Below are 23,828 nucleotides of genomic sequence, written 5' to 3'. Positions count from 1 at the left end.
AAGGTTCTAATTTCTCTCTGACTAAACTGATACGTGATGAACTGAAACTGCCTCGAACAGCCTAGCCCAGCCCAGCCCTACCCTGCCTCACCCTGCCCTGCCCATGCCTTCAGTGCTCTTTCCCTAGGTCAGATCCTTTCTCTCACTAGGCAAGACTTTTTTAGGTGCTAGGAGGGTTATGGCAAGATCTGGCCTCACAGATGAAGTCATTATCCTTTTGGTTTCACCCTACAGGCTTAGTTTTCCGAACTGTAAAATGTGGGTAATAATAGTACCTGTACCTACTTCATGGAACCATTCTAAGGATTAAATGCAATAATACATGTAGCACAGTGCCCAACACTTAGTAAGAACTCAATAAATGGTAGCCACTACTACTATTATTACTTTGGCATATATACATTTGTGTGTATACATGGCACACATATACCCAAATAATCACAATCTCCCAGAATACCGCTGGACTCCCTCCAACCTGGAGTACTGTTCTAAAATCTTGACTGTGTAATGGCGCCTGGGGTTACAAGGCCTAGTAGAGAATTACCAGCCAATATAGATATTGCCCTTGGAGAAAAAGCTTGTGGAGATAATCACCATTTCTTTCCGTTTTTTTTTCTTTTCTTTTTTTTTTTTGCGACAGAGTCTCACTCTGTTGCCCAGGCTGGAGTGCAGTGACATGATGGCTCACTGCAACCTCTGCTTCCTGGGTTCAAGCAATTCTCCTGCCTCAGCCTCCCAAGTATCTGGGATTACAGGCACGCACCACCACGGCTGGCTGATTTTTGTACTTTTAGTAGAGACAGCGTTTCACCCATTGGCCAGGCTGGTCTCAAACTCCTGATCTCAAGTGATCCACCCACCTAGGCCTCCCAAAGCACTGGGCTTACAGGCGTGAGCCACTGCACCCAGCCAATAACCACCATTTCTAGTTACCTACCCCATGCAGTTCTTCCCAAGCCTCTTTCATTCAATGGTTACCCTATTTCCCACCATATGATGTATTTCTTTCTCCAGTCTGTATACTTTCTTCCCTCTAGACAGGCCACTTCAACTGCAGCCACTTCCATGCATCTCCCCACCCTTCTTACCCTGCAAAGTAAAATCCCCTCCTGTGGGTCCTTCCCATCTTTTCCTTTCATTCTATTCCCTTTGGAGCCCCCTCTTACCTACAGTGTCTCCTTCAACATCTCAGATTCGAAGACGGAGCCAGGCTGGCAGAGCAGGACTCCGAGAGAGGGACCAGCTCTTGGCAATCAATGGAGTCTCTTGCACCAACCTCTCCCATGCCAGTGCCATGAGCCTCATCGATGCCTCAGGAAGTCAGCTTGTCCTCACTGTGCAGCGGTATGGACCTCCCTCCTCTTCTCTTCCCCTAATCCAGGGCTCCCATTGCCTGTCTCAGCTCTATGTCTCACTGGCCTGGCTTTAGCAACTAACAGGTACCTATTTCTGCTCGTGCGTTTCTGCTGGAGTGCAGATGGTTTGTGTCTGCCTCCCAGAGGGCTTGAATGTATCTGCAATTAAGGGATGGGGATGTCAGTGGGTATTTGACTGATGAGCCTACTTCAACCCCTGGCCTGTCTCCTCCTCATTACATCTTCCTCTAAGCCTATTTCCACTCACAGCCCTTCAAGCACATTTGCCTCCCAGTTTGTCTTCATATCTCCACTCTTCCCGGCCCACCCATTCCGACTGTATGACAGCCTTCTCTCTCCCTTACCTCTTCCCTCCATCCCTTCCAGATCTCTCTAGCTGTCAGTACCCAGCCCATCTCTCAAGCTCTGTCATCTTTCCTATCCAGGTTAGCAGACGAGGGTCCTGTGCAATCTCCATCTCCCCATGAGCTTCAGGTGCTGTCACCCTTATCTCCACTAAGTCCTGAGCCCCCTGGTGCTCCAGTTCCTCAGCCTCTTCAGCCTGGGAGCCTTCGTTCACCTCCTGATAGTGAGGCTTACTACGGAGAGACTGACAGTGATGCTGATGGCCCTGCCACCCAGGAGAAGCCCCGTCGACCTCGCCGCCGAGGCCCCACAAGGCCCACCCCTCCGGGTGCCCCACCTGATGAGGTCTACCTGTCTGACAGCCCTGCAGAGCCAGCACCTACTATCCCTGGCCCTCCCAGCCAGGGTGACAGCCGTGTGAGCTCCCCGTCTTGGGAGGATGGGGCAGCCCTTCAGCCACCCCCAGCTGAGGCTCTGCTGTTACCCCATGGCCCCCTCCGACCTGGTCCTCATCTCATCCCTATGGTGGGGCCTGTTCCCCACCCAGTGGCAGAAGATCTTACTACCACCTACACCCAGAAGGCCAAGCAAGCCAGTGAGTGCCTGAACCCCTTTTCCCCAGCCAGGATCCTTCAATCTGAGCCTTAAATCCAGCCTTCTATAGCCATACATTCTCCCTACCTTGGGACCCTTGGATACAGTCTTGGGGACAGGAGGAGTAATGAGTAGAAGGGGAGCATAATTATTCTCATGGCCACCATTATTTTTGCTGTTTGAACCAATGTGGCAAAAGGGTAAGGTGATTCAGTTCAACCCAGGAACAGGGTAAGTAGGGAAATTGGAAAGGGACACAAATAGATGAAGGGTTTGGTGGTGGTGATAATTGTTATTGTGTGTCATGATTGGGTGAAAGCAGAGTACAGACACAGGACAGGGGAGTATTTAAAAGCAGGTTGAAGGCTGGGCAAGGTGGCTCATACCTGTAATCCAAGCACTTTGGGAGGCTGAGGTGGGAGGATAGCATGAACGCAGGATTTTTGTTTTGTTTTGTTTTTTGTTTTTTTGAGATGGAGTTTGGCTCTTGTGCCTAGGCTGGAATGCAATGGCGTGATCTTGGCTCATTGCAACCTCCGCCTCCCGGGTTCAAGCGATTCTCCAGCCTCTGCCTCCCGAGTAGCTGGGATTATAGGCACCCGCCACCACACCTGGCTAATTTTTTGTATTTTTAGTAGAGATGGGGTTTCACCATATTGGTCAGGCTGGTCTCGAACTCCTGACCTCAGGTGATATGCCTACCTCGGCCTCCCAAAGTGCTGGGATTACAGGCGTGAGCCACCATGCCCGGCAGAAGCCAGGAGTTTGAGACCAGCCTGGACAACATCGTGAGACTTCGTCTCCAGTAAAAATTTTAAAATTAGCCAAACACTGTGGCACATGTCTATGGTCCCAGCTACTTGGGAGGCTGAGGCAAGAGGATTGCTTGAGCCTGAGAGGTTTGGGCTGCAGTGAGCCATGTTTGCGCCACTGCACTCCAGCATGAGCAACAGACCAAGACCCTGTCTTAAAAATAAATAAATAAATAAATAATAAAAATTAATAAATAAAAGTGGGTCAAAGCTACAGGGGTTCTTTTTTTTCTGGTTTTTTTTTTTTTTTTTTTTGAGACAGAGTCTTGCACTGTCACCCGGGCTGGAGTGCAATCTTGGCTCACTGCACCCTCCACCTCCTGGGTTCAAGCAATTCTCCTGCCTCAGCCTCCCGAGTAGCTGGGATTACAGGTGCCCGCCACCACACCTGGCTAATTTTTTGTATTTTTAGTAGAGACGGCGTTTCACTATGTTGGCCAGGCTGGTCTCGAACTCCTGACCTTGTGATCCACCCGCCTCGGCCTCCCAAAGTGCTGGGATTGCAGGCGTGAGCCACTGGCCAAAGGATTCTTTATAGTATTAATAGCAGGCACCTTTGACATTTGCAAGTTCAGTTCGGATTCCTGGGGACTGAGAGGCTATGGGATGATCATGAGATCCCGAGGAAGTGGCAGAGGGAGGGAGCTTTGGCTCCTTATCTCAGGCAAGAATGTTGGCCTGGGCAGAAAAAGCCCATTCCACTTATCTCAGGCTTTGCTATTTTTGATGTGAGCTACAGAACAAGGTCTAAGGGTAAACTTTCTCCCTGCTCTATGCCTCCCGTGCTTTCCCACAGAGACCGTTCTTGTTACCTCCAAAATCTCAGGATTCCCCCTCTAGTTATATTTCTTCCCTCTCCTCCACCATTTTGATTCCTGATCCATAGAACTTTGTGTCTCTCAGTTTGGAGTGGAGGCTAAGGACATGAGAGTTGAGAGTCTGACATCCCTGAGTGTCCAATATCCCAGGAATTCCAGATGCGTGCCTAGGATCCCATGCTTTCCTCAATTCTCCACTTATCTCCCCCTCCCTTCCCATAATGCTGGATGAGACTGTAGCTACCGGCTCAGAGATATTTTTAGTCAAGCAGACCTCATTGTCTACTGGGGTGGGGTTGGGGGAAGGGAAGGCAGGTGCCCACATCCATCACACCGGCACTTGTGGGGCAGCCCAGAGAAGGGAGAGGGCCAGGCTCCAAAAATAGCACAGTGAGCTCATTCAGCTGCCAGCTCTAGGGACAAGACAAAGGGGCTTTAAAAGGCGTGGGGGGTGGCTCAAGCTGGTCCTGCTCCAGCCAACACCGCCTTTCTCAGCATGGAGACCTTTGAGCCCATCAGCCAAGAGCCCCTCAGCCAAGCCAGCTACGACAAAGCCCCAGACCCAGTTCCTGAGCTCCAAGACTCGTTCTATGCAGGTACTACCCTCCCATATCTATGAGAGTCTGGGGTCTAGAATGGAGGGGAAGATGTCAACAGTTTAGGAAGGGCAGTCTTTGGGAAAGGTCTTACTCTCTTGTTCCTTCCTTTTTGCTGTCCTCTTCCTCCTTTTCTCAGGAGAGTTTCACTGCCCCTTTCTCAGTGATGCTGTGGTCACATGTCAAAGGGGTTTGTGACCACAAGAGCTGTAGAAAACTCATGGGAACAGAGCGTGTGTGAGTACATTATGAATACATGAAGGCATGTATGTGTGAGTCGTGGGAGAAGATATGTGTGAACAAGAAAGTATCCATACATATCAAGAAAGTATAGTGTCAAGAAGACTTCAATAGTAATGGTTATAGTGGGCCTTCACACTGTGTTAAGTGCTAAATTTACTATATTATCTCAGTTAATCCTTATAGCAATCCTATGAGGTAGCCATTGTCTACCCTCATTTACAGATGAGGAAACCGAACTTTAATGAGGTGAGGTAACTATCCCAAAAACCAAAAACCTGAACTGAACTCTGACTCTAGGGCCTGTTGTCTCATCCATACCACTATTCTGTGGTATAAACGCTGGGATGAGAGGAATGACAAAAATGAAAAAGTTCCATCTACTTTCCACTCAAGATACCACACTCATTACAAAGGAGCTCATTACAAAGCTCATTACAAAGGAGCTCATTACAAAGGAGCTCATTACAAAGGACCGTGGTACCTTGAGTGGAAAGTAGATGGAATCTCAATAATTTTTCAGGAGGAACTGGGGACCATGGACCAGAGAGTATCCATGTGCAAGGCGGGGTCCTCGCAGCAGGGTAGCCCTCCCATTTCCTGGCCCCACCTACCCAGGCCCCACATGGCATGGAAAGCCCTGCCCTGGTTCCCTTTAGCACATAGTCTTTGTGTGCCTGGCTGGCAGTGGCTGCCTGAGCTCTCTACGTAGAGACAGTTCTGACCCCTGAAGAAGCCCACCCCACTACCATCCCCAGCTTGGGGTAAATAATATATTTAGCTGGTGACCTTGAGGTATCCTAAAGATTTGGAGTGTTGCCTTGGAGAACAACACTCTAACTTTTCCTGCATCTTGGATGGAGACTACCCCTGACTGTGAGTAGCAGGGGTGTGAAGCCCAGAGGACTGCCCTGGCAGTTGGAAGGCCGAGATAAACTTTAACTTCTGTCTAAACTGTTAGTAACAGGGTCTCTGCAGGGAGGTCTCTGGGAAGAAGGGCCACCTAGAGCATGTAGGTGTGTGAATGTATTTGAGTGATGGTGTTTTGATGTGCACACATGTGTATTTACATATGTGTATGTGAATGGAGCTGTATGTAAGCTGGGGTATATGTGAATGAGAGAGAAAAGTAAATAGGAGAAAGTACGCCTACAGTTGGCTTTCACTAGATGGATATTCTTGTTGAAGTGCTGTGTGGTGGGAGTTATTTCTGTGAATGTGTATGATGTGGATTGCATGAGGAGGGTGGAATTGTGAATGAAGATCCTCATTGCTAAGGGTTCTTTGTGTTCATATCATAGGGGTAAGGGGTAGCGGAGAGGATGTGTCCTAAGCTTCATGAGAAGCCTCCTAACATGGTCCCTATGATGGGTGGAAAGTGTTCCTTCTCATCTTTCCTCTCCCTGGGACCTGCTTATCTCCCTGTCTGCCACGGAGAGTGATACATCCTTCTCCTCCCCCTCCCATTGCCAGTCAGGAATGGGAGGCAGGTGAGGAATGTGTGTGGGGTGGATAAGAGCACATCTCTTGGAAGATAGGAGCAGAATAGCAGTAAAATGGGATGGAAGAGCTGTGGTCAGAGCAGTGTCAGGGCAGCCAACTGGACTCTGCCTTATCTTTAACTGTCCTTGGTTTCACCTTTCACCCTCCACTCTGCCACTAAGTCAGAGGATTTTGTCACAGGGGACATTGTGGGTCGGGTCAGTGCAAGAGGGAGCTTGCTGGGATCGGGGGTGAAAGCCTTGGGGAACAGGACTAAAAGAGGCTGGGAAGCCCCCCTGACCATTTTACCTCTTGGCCTCCCCAGAACTGCAACGTGCAGAGAGCCTCCAAGAGAAGAGCATAAAAGAGGCCAAGACCAAATGCAGGACAATTGCATCCCTGCTCACTGCAGCCCCCAACCCCCACTCCAAAGGGGTGCTTATGTTTAAGAAACGGCGGCAGAGAGCCAAGAAGTACACCCTGGTGAGCTTCGGGGCTGCTGCTGGGACAGGCGCTGAGGAGGAGGACGGCGTTCCCCCCACGAGTGAGTCCGAGCTGGACGAAGAAGCCTTCTCTGACGCCCGCAGCCTCACCAATCAATCTGACTGGGACAGTCCCTATCTGGACATGGAGCTTGCCAGGGCGGGCTCAAGAGCATCAGAGGGCCAGGGCTCTGGGCTGGGAGGGCAGCTGAGTGAGGTCTCTGGGCGAGGGGTGCAGCTCTTTGAACAGCAGCGCCAGCGCGCAGACTCCAGCACCCAGGAACTGGCACGGGTCGAACCAGCAGCCATGCTCAACGGGGAAGGCCTGCAGTCACCACCTCGGGCCCAGAGTGCTCCCCCAGAGGCAGCTGTGCTCCCACCCAGCCCCTTGCCGGCCCCTGTAGCCAGCCCCAGACCCTTCCAACCAGGTGGTGGAGCCCCGACCCCAGCTCCAAGCATCTTTAACCGGTCAGCCAGGCCCTTTACCCCGGGCCTACAAGGGCAGCGGCCAACTACCACCTCGGTTATTTTCCGGCCTTTAGCCCCCAAAAGGGCGAACGACAGCCTGGGGGGCCTCAGCCCCGCCCCACCCCCCTTCTTGTCTTCGCAGGGGCCCACCCCTCTGCCCAGCTTCACTTCAGGGGTTCCCAGCCACGCGCCAGTCTCTGGTTCCCCCAGCACCCCACGCTCCTCGGGCCCTGTGACAGCCACCAGCTCCCTGTACATCCCAGCCCCTAGTCGGCCTGTCACCCCAGGCGGAGCTCCAGAGCCCCCCGCTCCTCCTAGCGCAGCTGCCATGACCTCCACCGCTTCTATCTTCCTATCTGCGCCTTTGCGACCCTCTGCGCGCCCAGAGGCGCCTGCCCCAGGTCCAGGGGCTCCTGAGCCCCCCAGCGCTCGCGAGCAGCGCATCTCTGTGCCAGCTGCCCGCACGGGTATCCTGCAGGAGGCCCGGCGCCGGGGGACCCGGAAGCAGATGTTCCGGCCGGGAAAGGAGGAGACGAAGAACTCGCCCAACCCCGAGCTGCTATCGCTGGTACAGAACCTTGATGAAAAGCCCCGGGCCGGGGGTGCAGAATCTGGTCCTGAAGAAGATGCTCTGAGCCTCGGGGCTGAAGCCTGCAACTTCATGCAGCCAGTAGGGGCCAGGAGTTACAAGACCCTGCCTCACGTGACACCTAAGACCCCCCTTCCAATGGCTCCCAAGACCCCGCCCCCTATGACTCCTAAGACTCCACCCCCAGTGGCTCCTAAGCCCCCATCTCGAGGGCTCCTTGATGGGCTCGTGAATGGGGCAGCCTCTTCTTCGGCTGGAATCCCTGAGCCACCAAGGCTGCAGGGCAGGGGTGGGGAGCTGTTTGCTAAGCGGCAGAGCCGTGCGGACAGGTATGTGGTGGAAGGTACACCTGGTCCTGGTCTTGGCCCTCGGCCTAGAAGTCCTTCTCCTACCCCGTCTCTGCCCCCTTCCTGGAAATATTCACCCAACATCCGTGCCCCGCCTCCTATTGCTTACAACCCACTGCTCTCTCCCTTTTTCCCCCAGGCGGCCCGAACTCTCCCTAAGGCCCAATCCCAGGGGCCTCGGGCAACACCCAAGCAGGGCATCAAGGCTCTAGATTTTATGCGGCATCAGCCCTATCAACTTAAAACTGCCATGTTCTGTTTTGATGAGGTTCCCCCGACTCCTGGCCCTATCGCCTCAGGGTCCCCCAAAACTGCCCGAGTCCAGGAGATTCGCCGGTTTTCCACTCCGGCACCCCAGCCCACTGCAGAACCCCTGGCTCCCACTGTGCTTGCCCCCCGAGCAGCCACTACACTGGATGAGCCCATCTGGAGAACAGAACTGGCCTCAGCCCCTGTTCCTAGCCCAGCCCCTCTTCCAGAGGCTCCCAGGGGCCTTGGGGCTTCTCCCAGCTCCTGCGGTTTCCAGGTAGCCAGGCCCCGATTTTCAGCCACCAGAACAGGATTGCAAGCTCATGTGTGGAGGCCTGGGGCAGGGCACCAGTGAACAGGCACAGGTCCCAGGACCAAGGAGAGGTGGAACATCCAGTTCCTGAAGTTGCTTCTCCTACCCTATCCCATCCCCTGTCACGCATCTGGAAGCTAAATTGCCTCCTGCCAGAGATGGTTTCCAAGTTGATGTCCCCTTCCCCCACCTTCCTCCTCACTCTCTACCTCCCTGCCGCTTTCCAACCAACTATGTCTGCTTTGGTATCTTTGCCTCTCTTTGTCTCTGCATTTCCTTTCCTGGATCTCTGTCTTTATTTCCAGGCTTCTCCACCCATATTCCTCCACAGATCTCTCTTCCTTGACATTTGTGCTTTTCTCCCTGGGCCTCATTTTAATGTTCAGTGAGAAGTAAACAGAGCAGAAGTGACCACTGGGACCTCAGGCAAGAAGCTTACCACCAGGCACACAGCAAAGGGACTGAACTGACCCCTGTTTGCACTAAGCCACCCCCACCCCCCACTCTGCTTTCCCAAGCTTGGCTGGCATATACCTAGGCCTGTGTGTGTGTGTGTGTGTATGTGTGTGTGTGTGTGTGTATGTGTGTGTGTGTGTGTGCTCTTCCGTCTAAGGCATGAATAAGAGGGGAGGTCAAAATAAAGACCCAATCTGAGGCCGGGCACGGTGGCTCACGCCGGTAATCCCAGCACTTTGGGAGGCCGAGGCGGGCGGATCACGAGGTCAGGAGATCGAGACCATCCTGGCTAACACGGTGAAACCCCGTTTCCACTAAAAATACAAAAAATTAGCTGGGCGTGGTGGCGAGCGCCTGTAGTCCCAGCTACTCGGGAGGCTGAGGCGGGAGAATGGCATGAACCTGGAAGGCGGAGCTTGCAGTGAGCTGAGATTGCGCCACTGCACTCCAGCCTGGGCGACAGAGCGAGACTCTGTCTCAAAACAAACAAACAAACAAAAGACCCAATCTGAGTCTTATCGTTGTACTGATAGAAGGGTCAGATATCCCCACATGGAGTTGAGTGGGAGAAAGAGATTCACTAGAGAATAACTCCTTAGAGACCAATGTCTGTAGCAGGTGTACAGCATCTTGTGAAAGTTATGGAGCATGAAAAGACTGAAGGGCCAGGACAGTTTGCATGGGCTGAGTTATACCAGCTAGACCAGGAATAGAACAAAGAATTCTATACCTCAGGATTTCAAAAAGTTAGCAACTTGAGAGGCCAGTGCTGAGCAACCCAGTACCCAGGAAATGAAAAAAAGAAAGAAAATTCCCTCCGAGAATGAACAGATCATTGGCTTCATTGCCTCATGAGCTTGAGAGAAAGGAGAAGAGAGCCAGAGTGTGGCAAGTGAGGCCAAAACCAGAAGCATGGCAGAAATGAGTGTAAGTGATTGAGCCACAGACAGAAGTGTGGCGAGGGACAATGCCATATTGGGAGAAGGTAAAGTTGAGTAACAAGAAACCAACCATGTGTGAGAGGGGGATTGGAAAAAAATTTGAGGGAGAAGAATGTTAGAATGGAAGGGAATGATGGTGGAAGGGAGGTGTGAGGGTGTGTGCTGAGTGTTGAAAGAACGGTTGGTGTCTGTGTGATTTTCCTTGAGTCTGTTCTTCAGTGTGTCTTCTGCAGCTTGCCATGACTGCCTGGGAAAGAGTAGGGAAATACCCAGAGCCAAAACCTCTTTTCAGTCCCACCCCATCCCTCAAAACCCCAGCTATTGCTTCTTTTCAGCTTCAGGTCCTGATCTCCAATCTTAGTATGGACTCCCTTCTCACCAAGACCACCACCAGCTACGTTTGCTGTGTAATCTGGAAAGTGATAATTTCCTTTGCTTGTTGGGTGTGAGTCACAATACTTTGGTTTGTGCACAAGAATAAATTTATGCCCCATACCTTCTGTTGCTGTTATCTTCTAGTTTTATTCCTAAATCCTGATCTCTCTTTAATCTTCTTTAACCCATTCCCCTGATCTGATTTCTGATCGGTCTCTTTTCCTGCCCTCCCATTTTTCATCCTTTTGCCCTTTGTTCCCAGGTCTTTTGCTCTTTTATACAAATTCTGTCCTGCTTTGATTTAGCCACCTCCATCACTCTTCTTGGTTCCCTCTCCCCACAGTCTTCATCCAAGTTCTCCCTTTTCCCTCCCTTGCCCCATACTTTCTAGGTAAGGCTTCAGTTCACAGAACTCAGAGAAGTTGGAAAGGCCCTCTGAGCCCTTTGCTATCAACATTTCCTCGCTCCTTAGAGGAAGCAACCATATTAAACAGTCTCTGGGAAGTAAATGAAGAGAAAGCAATGGCTGGAGGGCTGGAGGGGGAGGTGGGATGGGAGAGGGAAGAATAAAGCTGAATTGAGACTACTAAAGAAGGGAGGGCATTGGAGGTAGGTGAGAATTAGACTTCAGAGAAGGAAAGTGCCATTGCTCTGATTCTGCCAGCAGAGGGCACATTTGTGCCAATAATCAGACCCAGGCCGCAGACTCTTCCAAGTGCACTGTCTTAGAATTCCAAAAAAAGATCTCAGAGACCATAGGTTAAATAGCCTGTTTTCACCCACTCAGTCGTTTTGGGTACTCAGTTGAAGGAGATCAAACTTTCAGTTTGTTTTTGTTTTTGAGGGTGAGGGTGGTAGTGATGATGAAGTCACCTTTAGCTATTTATAGTTCTTTTTTTTTTGAGATGGAGTCTCCCTCTGTGGCTCAGGCTGGAGTGCAGTGGTGCGATCTCAGCTCACTGCAACCTCTGCCTCCTGGGTTCAAGTGATTCTCCTGCCTCAGCCTCCCAAGTAGCTGGGATTACAGGCATGCACCGCCATGCCTGACTAGTTTTTGTATTTTTAGTAGAGACTGGGTTTCACCATGTTGGCCAGGCTGGTCTTGAACTCCTGACCTCAAGTGATCCACCCACCTCGGCCTCCCAAAGTGCTGTGATTACAGGCATGAGCCACCACGCCCGGCCTATTTTATCTTCTAATTGCTTCCTTGGGTTGGGAGGGGATGGAGGAGGACAAAAGATGAGGGGTCTGGAGGCATAACTAGCCTGGGCAGAAGCCAACTGGGAGGGGATACCTTTTAGGGTCTCCACAGGATGGAAAAAGGACATGGTCAGGAAGAGTAAAGAGCTCAGAAGGGGACAAAGGAGGTTACAAAAGCCACTTCCTGGTGCGTGCCTGTAGTCCCAGCTACTCAGAGGCTGAGGTAGGAGGATCACTTGTGCCCAGGTGTTCAAGTCCAGCCTGGGCAACATAGTGAGACCCCCATCTCTAAAATAAAGAAAGAAATAATTTTTTAAAAAGCCAGCTAGGCACAGTGGCTCACGCCTATAATCCTAGCACTTTGGGAGGCTAAGACAGGAGGATTGCTTGAGCCCAGGTGTTTGAGACCAGCCTGGGAAACATAGTGAAACCCTGTCTCTACAAAACATATGAAAATTAGCTGGGCGTGGTGGCATGTACCAGCAGCCCTAGCTACCTGGGAGGCTGAGGTCGAAGGATTACCTGAGCCTGGGGAGGCTGAGGTTGCAGTGAGCCAAAATTGTGCCACTGCACTTCAGCACAGGCAACAGAGTGAGACCCTGTCTCAAATAAATAAATAAATAAAGCCACTTCCTCAGGTAGCAGCAACAGGGTTGTGGTGGCTGCAGCAGAAGTGCTGCAGCAACTGGTTCCAGAATCTAAGCAGAAGGTGGAGGAAGATCATGCAGCTACTGAAGAAGGGCCTGGGGAAATGATAGGCTTTCCCCAAGGGGGCTTTCAAGCTTGTGGCCCTGCCCAGAGACTCCACTGGAACAGTACAAATGGCACAGTCCAGATCCTATGTGGTATGTGCTCCCTTTGCAGGAAATCTCAAGTAGAAACCTCAGAGAGCCTGTAATCCCAGCACTTTGGGAGGCTGAGATAGATGGATCACGAGGTCAGGAGATCGAGACCATCCTGGCTAACACGGTGAAACCCCGTCTCTACTAAAAATACAAAAAAAAATTTAGCCGGGCGTGGTGGTGGGCGCCTGTAGTCCCAGCTACTCGGGAGGCTGAGGCAGGAGAATGGCGGGAACCTGGGAGGTGGAGCTTGCAGTGAGCCAAGATTGCGCCACTGCACTCCAGCCTGGGCAACAGAGCGAGACTCCGTCTCAAAAAAAAAAAAAAAGAAGAAGAAGAAAAGAAACCTCAGAGAGCCTATATGTGCTTCTCAGGGAGACATCGATGTCTATCCCGCACAGCAGGTTGAACTGAGCATCTCAACAGCAAATGGAGGTTAAAAGGCAGATCCTGGCTGGGCGTGGTGGCTAGAGAATAACTCCTTAGAGACCAGATCCTGGCGGTGGCTCACGCCTGTAATTCCAACATTTTGCAAGGCCAATGTGGGTGGATCACCTGAGGTCAGGAGTTTGAGACCAGCCTGGCCAACGTGGTGAAACCCCGTCTCTACTAAAAATACAACAATTAGCCGGGCATGGTGGTGGACACCTGTAATCCCAGCTACTCAGTAGGCTGAGGCAGGAGAATTGCTTGAACCCAGGAGGTGGAGGTTGCTGTGAGCCGAGATCGCACCACTGCACTCCAGCCTGGGCAAAAAGAGCGAAACTCCATCTCAAAAAAAAAAAAAAAATGCAGATCCAAGTGTTTGTCTTTTATTAAAACTGCCAGAGCTCAAGAGGAAAGAATAGGGAGTGAGGCAGACAGAATAATTGTCAAGTCTTCCCCACATCATTCCTTTGTAGGAGGTACTGGGTTTAGTTAATTTGGTCCCTTAACCTGCCAAGATCTAGCCCTTACCGAGAAAAGACCAACCTATCCAGGAACTTTAAAAGAGCAGTTCCACTGTGAAGACTTCCCTTTTTGTCCCCAAATATAGCACTTTAAGCCCTCCCTGCTCCAAATACACCCACAGGTCTCTCCACTCTGCCCTGGATTGGCTCTGTGTGGCCCTCAGGGCATGTTCCCCAGACTCTCTCTGACTGAATTCCTATCCAATACTTGCTGTCTACTTCCTGTCTCCCTCTCAGTCTTCAGTTTCTCCCTAAGTGCTTCTTTGGATCTCAGGCTCTAGGTGCAATGTGAAGGGGAGTCCCTGGGCAGACTGATCCCTGGCTCAGACAGTTCAGTGGGAGAATCCCAAAGGCCTTTCCCCTCCTTCCTGAGCCTCTGGGCAAGGAGGGAGGGATCTTGGTTCCAGGGTCTCAGTACCCCCTGTGCCAGCTGAGCTGCTTGCGCTCATCATCTCTATTAATAACCAACTTCCCTCCCCCACTGCCAGTGCTGCCCCCACGCCTGCCCAGCTCGTGTTCTCCGGTCACAGCAGCTCAGTCCTCCAAAGCTGCTGGACCCCAGGGAGAGCTGACCACTGCCCGAGCAGCCGGTAAGTCTCCAGCTCTATCGTTAGAAAGGCTGGAGCCCACTGTGTTGACTTCTGTGTCTGTGTCTACAATTGTGATTCTTGATCCTGGGGGAGTCTCCCCTCTCCTCATCTATGCTCAGCTCCCAGCTGTCCAGTTGGAAGGAGAGGGGAAGGAGAGTTGGAAGGAGAGGGGCCCAGGAGGTTGGGGGGAATGGAGATGTCGGGGGAGGCACTGGAAGAATGGGAAGGGAGACCCCACTAAGTCAGTAGAGTTGCAGATGTATTTTTTGAGACAGGACTTAGAAGAGGACAGCATTTCACTGAGTGCCAACTTCTCTTAAGAAGGGATTGGAGTCCATCTTATCCCAGTTTGTCCCTTTCCATTGCCAGATCCTATTACTATGTTTCTGCCCCACCTCAATTCCCCACTGCTATGATATTGCTGAATTGACATGTGTCGGGATTTGAATGCTCCCTACCCTTCCCAGTTCCACACCTGCCTCCACTCTGGGGTCTGTGGCGGGAGTGATTGCAGGAGCAGGGCCATGACTTCCCAGGCCATGTTCCAGCTGGCCTGATGAAGGAGCAACAACCTCCTTCCTATGGAGAGTGTTTTTGGCTGAATCTCCTCAACCCTGGCAGAACATTTCTCTGTCCTCCTGGGGACTGGGGGAAGACTGAGGAGAGACCAGAGCCTGGAATCACAGCCCCAGTCTGATATCCCAGTGCAAATAAAAACTTCAAATCATGCCAAGCCGATGAAACCTGGGTGCATTGCCCTGCTTGTGTTATTGTTTTTTAAACACTCCCCACACCTAGCTATGTTCCTAATTCCTGCACTGACTCTATGAAAAACAGCTCACAACAGGTTGGTAGACAACAGGGGCTGGTGTGCATCTATACTTCCTGTCCTGTATCCCAAGAAAAGAGAAGCCCTAAAGCGCAAGTTTTCACCTTTTGGGGAAATACATGCTTCTTTGAAAATCTGGGTCAGGTGAAGTGGCTCACCCCTGTAATCTCAGCACTTTGGGAGGCAGGAGGACTGCTTGAGCCCAGGAGTTTGAGACCAGCCTGGGCAACATGGCAAAACCACATTTCTACAAAAAATACAAAAATTAGCCAGGCGTGGTGGTGTGCACCTATAGTCCCAGCTACTTGGGAGGCTGAAGTTGGAGGATCACCTGAGCCCAGGGAGGTTGAGGCTGCAGTGAGGCATGATTGTGCCATTGCACTCCAGCCTGGGCGACAGAGTGAGATCCTGTCTCTAAAAAAGAAAAAAAAAATTTTTTGTCCCCTCAAGCCCTTAAACCCATGTTAAGAAGTACTGCTCTCCTACAGACACTCACTCTTCCCAGTCCCTGTCCATCCACCAACTCCTCCTTCCCACCCTGTCCAGGCTGAATCCACCTCCACAATGCCGCTCTCAGGAACCCCGGCCCCTAATAAGAAGAGGAAATCCAGCAAGCTGATCATGGAACTCACTGGAGGTAGGACATGTTTGCATCTCCCTAGTGTGGGACTTCTTAAGAGCATCCCTAACCCAAGAGTCCCAGAAATGTATATCTTAGGGTGAACAAACAAGAGAAATTAAGTGGTGGGAAGGCGGGTGATGGGGAGTGGGAGAGGGAAGATTAAGAAGGGTAAGGAGAAAGAGAGAAAAGATTCAACACCTTCTACCCTTTTCACTTCATAATCTGAGACAATACCCTGCCATGTTACCTGCACAGGTCCAGGACCACAGGACCCATGAGTCAGTGAGGTATATTTGAGGAAGAAAATATAATGGAGACTGGCACAGACTCAGGTCTCAATAAGTGGTTAATTTCCCTTACTTCTTTCCCCAGAGCTAGGGAGCTTGTGTAAGTACTTAAAATGGAAAACTGCACAGGCATGTTTCCTGGGGGTGGGCAGGGGTGCATGCAGGTGAAGAGCTCTTCAATACCTAGAGACTCTTTGGAGCCAGAGCTCACTGAGGGAAAGAAAAGGGAAAGTAGTTAAGACAGAAGTTTGGGCCAGGTGCAGTGGCTCACGCCTGTAATCCCAGAACTTTGGGAGGCCAAGGCTGGTGGATCGCTTGAACTCAGGGGTTTGAGACTGGCCTAGGCACATGGTAAAACCTCGTCTCTACAAAAAGTACAAAAATTAGCCAGGTGTAGTGGCATGTGCCTAGAGTCCCAGCTACTCCAGAGGCTGAGGTGGGACGATCGCTTGAACCCGGGAGGTGGAGGCTGCCGTGAGCCATGATTGCGACGCTACACTCCAGCCTGGGTGACAGAGTTCATCCTAAGATATATTTATTTTGTCTCAAAATAAATAATACAAATAGGGCTGGGGCTGCGTCTCATACCTGTAATCGCAGCACTTTGGGAGGCTGAGGTGAGAGGACCACTTGAGCCCAGGAGTTCAAGACCAGCCTGGACAACATAATGAGACCTCATTTCCATTAAAAAAAAAAAAAAAAGTCCAGGCGTGGTGGCTCATGGCTGTAATCCCAGCACTTTGGGAGGCTGAGGTGGGCCAATCATCTGAGGTCAGAAGTTCAAGACCAGCCCGGCCAACATGGTGAAACCCTGTCTCTACAAAAATAGAAAAATTAGCTGGGCATGGTGCCGGGTGCCTGTAATCCCGGCTACTTGGGAGACTGAGGGAGGAGAATCACTTGAACCCAGGAGATGGAGGTTGCAGTGAGCTGCGATCGCGCCATTGCACTTCAGCCTGGGCGACAGAGCAAGTCTCTGACTCAATAAATAAATAAATAAATAAATAAATAAATAAATAAATAAATAAATAAATAAAATGTAGGCTGGGCGCCACGGCTCACGCCTGTCATCCCAGCATTTTGGGAGGCCGTGGCTGGTAGGTCAGTTGAGCTCAGGAGTTTGCGACCAGCCTGGTCAACATGGTGAAACCCCATCCCTACCAAAAAATATAAAAATCAGCCAGGGATGGTGGTGCAGGCCTGCAATCCCAGCGACCTGGGAGGCTGAGGCAGGAGAATTGCTTGAACCTGGGAGGCGGAGGCTGCAGTGAGCTGAGATCGTGCCATTGCACTCCAGCCTGGATGATAGAGCAGGACTCTGTCTCAAAAAAATAAAAAAAAAGAATAAAAAATAAAAACAAATATATATATATGGCATCTGTATTTGGACTCCACACAAGATTGGCCTCAGGGTTTTTCCTGATGCCATGGTTTCTCCAATGGCCTCCATCTATGATGTTCCTTTACTCCTTTTGCTCTGTACCCCATGCCCATACCTCTTTTACCCCATTGGCCTCTCCACTCTAGTATTCCCATTATCTCCACAGTGCACCCCAGTTCCCATGCATTCTCTCCAAGTCCCAGGAAATCAAAATCCCTCACAAACTAGACAGCATTTGTTCCCCTAAATGACCTCTGCCAGGACACACATACACACTTAGTTGTGGATGAGGTCTGCATTCTGAGCCCAGAAAACCCTACTTTCCTCTTTCCCTTGATTCTTCTTCTTTGCTTCCCTGAAAGGTGGACAGGAGAGCTCAGGCTTGAACCTGGGCAAAAAGATCAGTGTCCCAAGGGATGTGATGTTGGAGGAACTGTCGCTGCTTACCAACCGGGGCTCCAAGATGTTCAAACTGCGGCAGATGAGGGTGGAGAAGTTTATTTATGAGAACCACCCTGATGTTTTCTCTGACAGCTCAATGGTGAGTCTGGAACTTTATCACTATCTCAAAGCCTGGTGCCTGTTCTGACAGCTTGTTAGTAGGCCCTGAACCTCCAAAATAAAGTCAACATCCCCTCCCTGAAAATTTATAAATTTGTTAAACCCCCAGATATATTGAGCCCGCAACAGCTCCAGGGTGAGTTACAGCCCACCTCTGAAACCCAGTTTTCATCATAGAGCCACTGAAGGGTTGGAGAATACCACACCCTTAGGGAGAAAATTCCTTCCCAGTAAAGGTAAGTGTTAAAGATAGATTGCCAGATAAAACACAGGATGCCCAGTGGGGCAGTCCAGTCTTGTATTTTGAAGTTGAGATACACAATGAATAATTTTTTAGTGAAGTATGCTCCATGCAATATTTGGGACATAAAGATAAAAATTTAAAAAAATTTTAGAAGATAAGGCAGCCGGGCATGGTGGCTCACACCTGTAATCCCAGCACTTTGGGAGGCCGAGGCAGGTGGGTCACCTGAGGTCAGGAGTTTGAGACCAGCCTGGCCAACATGGTGAAACCCCCATCTCTACTAAAAATACAAAAAATTAGCTGGGCGTGGTCGTGGGTTCCTGTGATCCCAGGTACTAGGAGGCTGAGGCAGGAGAATCACTTGAACCCAGGAGGTGGAGTTTCAGTGAGCCCAGATTGTGCCACTGCACTCCAGCCTGGGCAACAAGAGTGAAACTCTGTCTCAAAAAAAAAAAAAAAAGAAAAAAAAAAGAAAAAAGAAAAAAGGAAGAAGATAAGGCAAAGAATAAAATTGAAATTTTAAAATACAGAATATCCAATTAAATTTGAGTTTCAGATGCACAATGAATTCTTTTTAAAATATGTCCCATGCAATATTTGGGACATTAAAATAAAAATACAGGATGTCCACTTAAATTTGAATTTCAGATGCAAATGAATAATTTTTTAGTTTAAGTAAGTCCCAAGCAATATTTGGGGGCATATCTATACTAAAAACATATTTGGGTCAAGTGTGGTAGCTCACACCTGTAATCCCAGCACTTTGGGATGCCAAGGCAAGAGGACTGCTTGAGTCCAGGAGTTGGAGACCAGCCTGGGCAACATGGCAAGACTCTGTTTCTACAAAAAATTAAAAAGTTAGCTGGGTCTGGTGGCGCACACCTGTAATCCTAGCTACTCTGGAGGGTGAGGTGGGAGGATGGCTTGAGCCTGGAAGGTAGAGGATGCATGAACATGAGCCATGTTCACACCACTGCACTCCAGCCTGGGTGACAGAGAACCCATCTAAAAAAAAAAAAAAAAAAATTTGTTGTGCATCTGAAATTCAAATTTAAGTGGTATCCTATATTTGATTTGCTAAATCTGGCAACCCTAGAAAGAGTTAATTGAGTTTTTACAGCCACCTCCCATTTGAGTCATTCTTCCATTTAAAGGGTCAGTCTATTCCCTAAGAAGCCCCAGGTGTGAAGACTGAAATGGTCCTTCAAGATATATTCTAGTCAGGCTCCTTCTCCAAAGAAAGAGGAGACTGGAGAGGGGCCAGGCACAGGATGGTATAGCTGAGGAAGAAGGGCCTTCTCCATTTCCTTTCTTCCTCCTCCACCCTCTCTGAGTGGCTGGGGGAGAGTGGAAATAGATGCCTGCATGGGGCCGGGGGCAGAAGTGTCTGTCATTGGTCCTCATATAGGAGCAGAGTAAAAGTGCTGAGCTGCTCATATCTAACTTTAGGAGGCCAAAAGCACTCTTCTCTGCCTGGGTCTGGTTACACTGGGTGGAGCATTGGGGTGTACATGGTGGGATGGCCAGGAGAGCCTCCTGAAGAAGTTGGTGGGGTTATTTTTAGGCTTTGGGTTTGCATCTAATGTTGCCCTTTTGGCCACACTTCCCCCCACCTGCTACAGTGTCACTGTCAGGAAGTCCTGGTCCAACAGGCACCAAGAGGAGAGAGGGAGAGAAAGAAGGAGAGAGAAGAGAGTTCTGACTGTTGGACAAGCTGAGGAAGGGAGGGGGTGGAATTTATGTAGTCCTTGTAATTAAGACTGGGTGCTCCATGGCAACCCCATCCTCCCAAATTTTAGTTGGGGCTGGACACAGCTCATGCCTGTTATCTCAGCACTTTGGGAGGCTGAGGCAGATGGATCACTTGAGCCCAGGAGTTTGAGACCAGCCTGGGCACATGGCAAACCCTGTCTCTAGGAAAAAAAAAAATACAAAATTTAGCTGGGTGTGGTAGCATGCCAGTAGTCCCAGCTACTTGAGAGGCTGAGGTGGGAGGATTGCCTGAGCCAGGGAGGTGGAGGTTGCAGTGAGCCGAGATTGTGTCACTGCACTCCAACCTGGGTGACAGAGCCAGATTCTGTCTCAAAAAGCAAAAGAATTTTTTTTCTTTTTTTTTTTTTTAAAGCTGGGCAGGAGTGTTGGTCTTTTTTGACTTGTTAAGGATGAGAAAGGGGAGTGTGGAGAACACGCTGCCCTTACCCTAGGTATAACTGGAGGAAACGAGTCAAGGGAGTCCTACCCCTTAAGAAGAGTTTAATTCGGGCTGGGTGCGGTGGCTAACGCCTGTAATCCCAGCAGTTTGGGAGGCCGAGGTGGGTGGATCATCTGAGGTCGGAGTTTGAGACCAGCCGGACCAACGTGCAGAAACCCCACCTCTACTAAAAATATATAAAATTAGCCAGGTGTGATGGTGCATGCCTGTAATCCCAGCTACTCGGGAGGCTGAGGCTGGGAATTGCTTGAACCCGGAAGGCGGAGGTTGCGGTGAGCCGAGATCGTGCCATCACACTCCAGCCTGGGCAACAAGAGCGAAACTCTGTCTAAAAAAAACAACAAAAAATCAAACAAACAAAAAGAAGAGTTTAATTCTCTTAGCCCATGTACTACCCATCAACTGGAGGGGGAAATATCAGAAAATTCAGGGTCTTCTGGTTAGCCACTATTTCTGCCTTTGCTAAACATACCTCTGTTTTTGTATATTTTCCATACCCATTGCTAACCTTCCCCTCACTTTGTCTTCTTTTCAGGATCACTTCCAGAAGTTCCTTCCAACAGTGGGGGGACAGCTGGGCACAGCTGGTCAGGGATTCTCATACAGCAAGAGCAACGGCAGAGGCGGCAGCCAGGCAGGGGGCAGTGGCTCTGCCGGACAGTATGGCTCTGATCAGCAGCACCATCTGGGCTCTGGGTCTGGAGCTGGGGGTACAGGTGGTCCTGCAGGCCAGGCTGGCAGAGGAGGAGCTGCTGGCACAGCAGGGGTTGGTGAGACAGGATCAGGCAAGTACACTCACCCAAGAGTAATGTGTTTGGTCCCTAGAGCAGAGTTGTCCCAGGAATGATATCTACGCTGAGTGTGGGGAGCAGAGGAGGCCAGTTTAAATATCTTAATATTAAATATAATAATATCAGTTTAAATATCATAAATATCTTGGTGAATTACCTGGGTCCAGGAGTATATAGAGATGTGTCTATTCTACCCAGAAGCCTTGTTTTTCAGTTACTTTCCTGGCTTTTTGGATTCAGTCACAGATCTGCCCACAGACTATCATTATGCCACAAACCTTATACAATTACCAGGATATTATATCTTTAGTCCCTGGCTCTTGCAATTTCCCTAGTGTAGGGGCGTGGGATTACCTTTCACTGGCTACTAAATGCTATTATTTGACTGACTTTTCTCTCCCATGGCTACCAGGAGACCAGGCAGGCGGAGAAGGAAAACATATCACTGTGTTCAAGACCTATATTTCCCCATGGGAGCGAGCCATGGGGGTTGACCCCCAGCAAAAAGTGGAACTTGGCATTGACCTGCTGGCCTATGGGGCCAAAGCTGAACTTCCCAAATATAAGTCCTTCAACAGGTAGGGGTGGTGAGGAAGGAACCAGATGCATTCTAGTGTGAGGCACTGTGTCTTTAGTTAGGATGGAGACTAATTCAAATGTTTCAGAAGGAGGCTAAGGAGAGATGGCAGGGATATGGGGGTCCTAATCAAAGGCCCTGCTCTTTTCACTCTATCTCAGCTTCATCATAGCAGTGTGATGAAGGAAAAAATTTGCTGGGAGGCAGGATTTGAATTCTAGCTCAATGGTCATTTATTAGCTGTGTAGGCATGGGAAAATCACTCTACCTCTGAGCCTGGGTTGCTTTGAACATTACACTTATTTATTTTTTGTCTTTTTTTTTTGCTTCCTTTTTGTGGAGAATGGGGTCTCGCTATATTGCCCAGGCAGGTCTCGAACTCCTGGGCTCAAGCTATCCTCCCGCCTCTGCCTACCTGAGACCTGGGATTACAGAGGTGAGCCACCGTGCCCGGCCTGCTTTGAATGTTAAATGGGAATAACATTTTACATGTCTGAAGGCCTCTTGAGGCTCTCTTCCATTCAAGGTTAGGATGCCATTATTCTCCCTGTAATATGATTCTATTTCCTTATACTTTTTTCTTTTCTTTCTTTCCTTCTTCTTTTTCTTTGACTCAGTTTTGCTCTTGTTGCCCAGGCTGGAGTGCAGTGGCATGATCTCAGCTCACTGCAACCTCCGCCTCCTGGGTTCAAGTGATTTTCCTGCCTCAGCCTCCCTAGTAGCTGGCATTACAGGCACCCGCCACCACGCCCAGCTAATTTTTGTATTTTTAGTAGAGATGGGGTTTCACCATGTTGGCCAGGCTGGTCTCAAACTCCTGACCTCAGGTGATCTGCCCGCCTCGGGCTCCCAAAGTGCTGGGATTACAGGCGTGAGCCACCATGCATGGCCACCCTGCTTTAGATGGCTCTAAGTCTCTGTTCTTTTGGAATTAGGCTTCTCTAGCCCATGGAGAGGAGGTCTGTGTGAAAGGATAGGGAAGAGCTAGAAAGGTACTCTTGTATTTGGTCCTAAGGAGCCTGGATTTTCCAGGCAACAATAATTACTCTTAGCCAGGCTATCCACTGTCCACTAGGGTTGGAGAGAGGGGGTCTCTATATTGCAATTTTTTTTTTTTTTTTTTTTTTTGAGACAGAGTCTTGCTCTGTCGCCCAGGCTGAAGTGCAGTGGTGCAGTCTCGGCTCACTGCAACCTCCACCTCCTGGGTTCAAGCAATTCCTATACCTCAGCCACCTGAGTAGCTGGGATGACAGGGGTGCACCACCATGCCCAGCTAATTTTTTTTGCGGGGGGGCGGTGTTTGTATTTTTAGTAGAGACGGCGTTTCACCACGTTGACCAGGCTGGTCTCAAACTCCTGGTCTCAAGTGATCCACCCACCTTGGCCTCCCAAAATGCTGGGATTACAGGCGTGAGACACCGCACCGCACCTGGCCTTTCTACATTGTCATGTAAGGTGACCTCAGGCCCTTGGGTCTATAGTATTTGGGGTCACTTTCTCTGAAATGCTGGTCTGGGTCACAGCTATCCAAGAGTCTCTAGTACACACTAGACTCCTTTTCTCATTATTAGCTTTGGGGAAACAAGCTAACCAGGAAGGCAAAATGGGATGCTAAGGAAGAAGAAGGAGTACAGATGCAATCCCAAACTAGAATTCACAGACTTCCCTATTCTCAAAGAGGGTAGCATCTCATGATAAGGCTCTGTTTCTTTTATTCTGATTCTTAATTAAATAATGTGTCCCCTTCTCAGGACGGCAATGCCCTATGGTGGATATGAGAAGGCCTCCAAACGCATGACCTTCCAGATGCCCAAGTTTGACCTGGGGCCCTTGCTGAGTGAACCCCTGGTCCTCTACAACCAAAACCTCTCCAACAGGCCTTCTTTCAATCGAACCCCTATTCCCTGGCTGAGCTCTGGGGAGCCTGTAGACTACAACGTGGATATTGGCATCCCCTTGGATGGAGAAACAGAGGAGCTGTGAGGTGTTTCCTCCTCTGATTTGCATCATTTCCCCTCTCTGGCTCCAATTTGGAGAGGGAATGCTGAGCAGATAGCCCCCATTGTTAATCCAGTATCCTTATGGGAATGGAGGGAAAAAGGAGAGATCTACCTTTCCATCCTTTACTCCAAGTCCCCACTCCACGCATCCTTCCTCACCAACTCAGAGCTCCCCTTCTACATGCTCCATATGGAACCTGCTCGTTTATGGAATTGGCTCTGCCACCAGTAACAGTCAATAAACTTCAAGGAAAATGAA

At 50.0% G+C, this 23,828-nt stretch overlaps 2 protein-coding genes and 1 long non-coding RNA gene across 6 annotated transcripts in view; 2 read left to right on the top strand and 1 right to left on the bottom strand.

Annotated features, from left to right (window-relative positions):
* Positions 1-1,818, bottom strand: part of LOC134731136 (uncharacterized) — a 19,599-nt gene extending 17,781 nt beyond the window's left edge. Inside the window, exon 1 of the long non-coding RNA XR_010113258.1 lies at positions 1,167-1,818. This is a non-coding gene — a long non-coding RNA (uncharacterized LOC134731136). The remainder of the gene's footprint in view (positions 1-1,166) is intronic.
* Positions 1-10,807, top strand: part of SYNPO2L (synaptopodin 2 like) — an 11,379-nt gene extending 572 nt beyond the window's left edge. The window contains exons 2-4 of one of the 2 annotated variants that reach the window (XM_003815999.5): positions 1,193-1,344; positions 1,802-2,316; positions 6,589-10,807. In XM_003815999.5, the coding sequence (XP_003816047.2) occupies positions 1,193-1,344; positions 1,802-2,316; positions 6,589-8,753 (2,832 nt within the window). In that variant the 3' untranslated portion in view covers positions 8,754-10,807. Of the gene's footprint in view, positions 1-1,192; positions 1,345-1,801; positions 2,317-2,382; positions 4,542-6,588 lie in introns of those variants that run through there. The other variant, XM_008969033.4, reaches the window with a different exon arrangement.
* Positions 8,003-23,828, top strand: MYOZ1 (myozenin 1). 3 transcript variants are annotated; one of them, XM_003815998.6, is made up of 7 exons: positions 8,095-8,131; positions 13,964-14,065; positions 15,441-15,531; positions 17,547-17,725; positions 20,737-20,986; positions 21,405-21,570; positions 23,321-23,828. In XM_003815998.6, exons 3-7 carry the CDS (start codon positions 15,459-15,461, stop codon positions 23,550-23,552), a joined length of 900 nt encoding a protein of 299 aa, XP_003816046.1. In that variant the 5' UTR covers positions 8,095-8,131; positions 13,964-14,065; positions 15,441-15,458; the 3' UTR covers positions 23,553-23,828. The 3 variants fall into 3 exon arrangements, with proteins under 3 accessions (XP_008967282.1, XP_003816046.1, XP_054948968.1); XM_008969034.6 differs by lacking the exon at positions 13,964-14,065 and having other exon boundaries at positions 8,003-8,131; XM_055092993.3 differs by lacking the exons at positions 8,095-8,131; positions 13,964-14,065 and having other exon boundaries at positions 14,868-15,531.

The sequence above is a fragment of the Pan paniscus genome, chromosome 8 (genome assembly GCF_029289425.2).
Source record: "Pan paniscus chromosome 8, NHGRI_mPanPan1-v2.0_pri, whole genome shotgun sequence".
Taxonomy (NCBI): Eukaryota; Metazoa; Chordata; class Mammalia; order Primates; family Hominidae; genus Pan; species Pan paniscus.
Note: the sequence above shows the minus strand (reverse complement) of the source record. Positions and strands in the feature narration are given on the sequence as shown.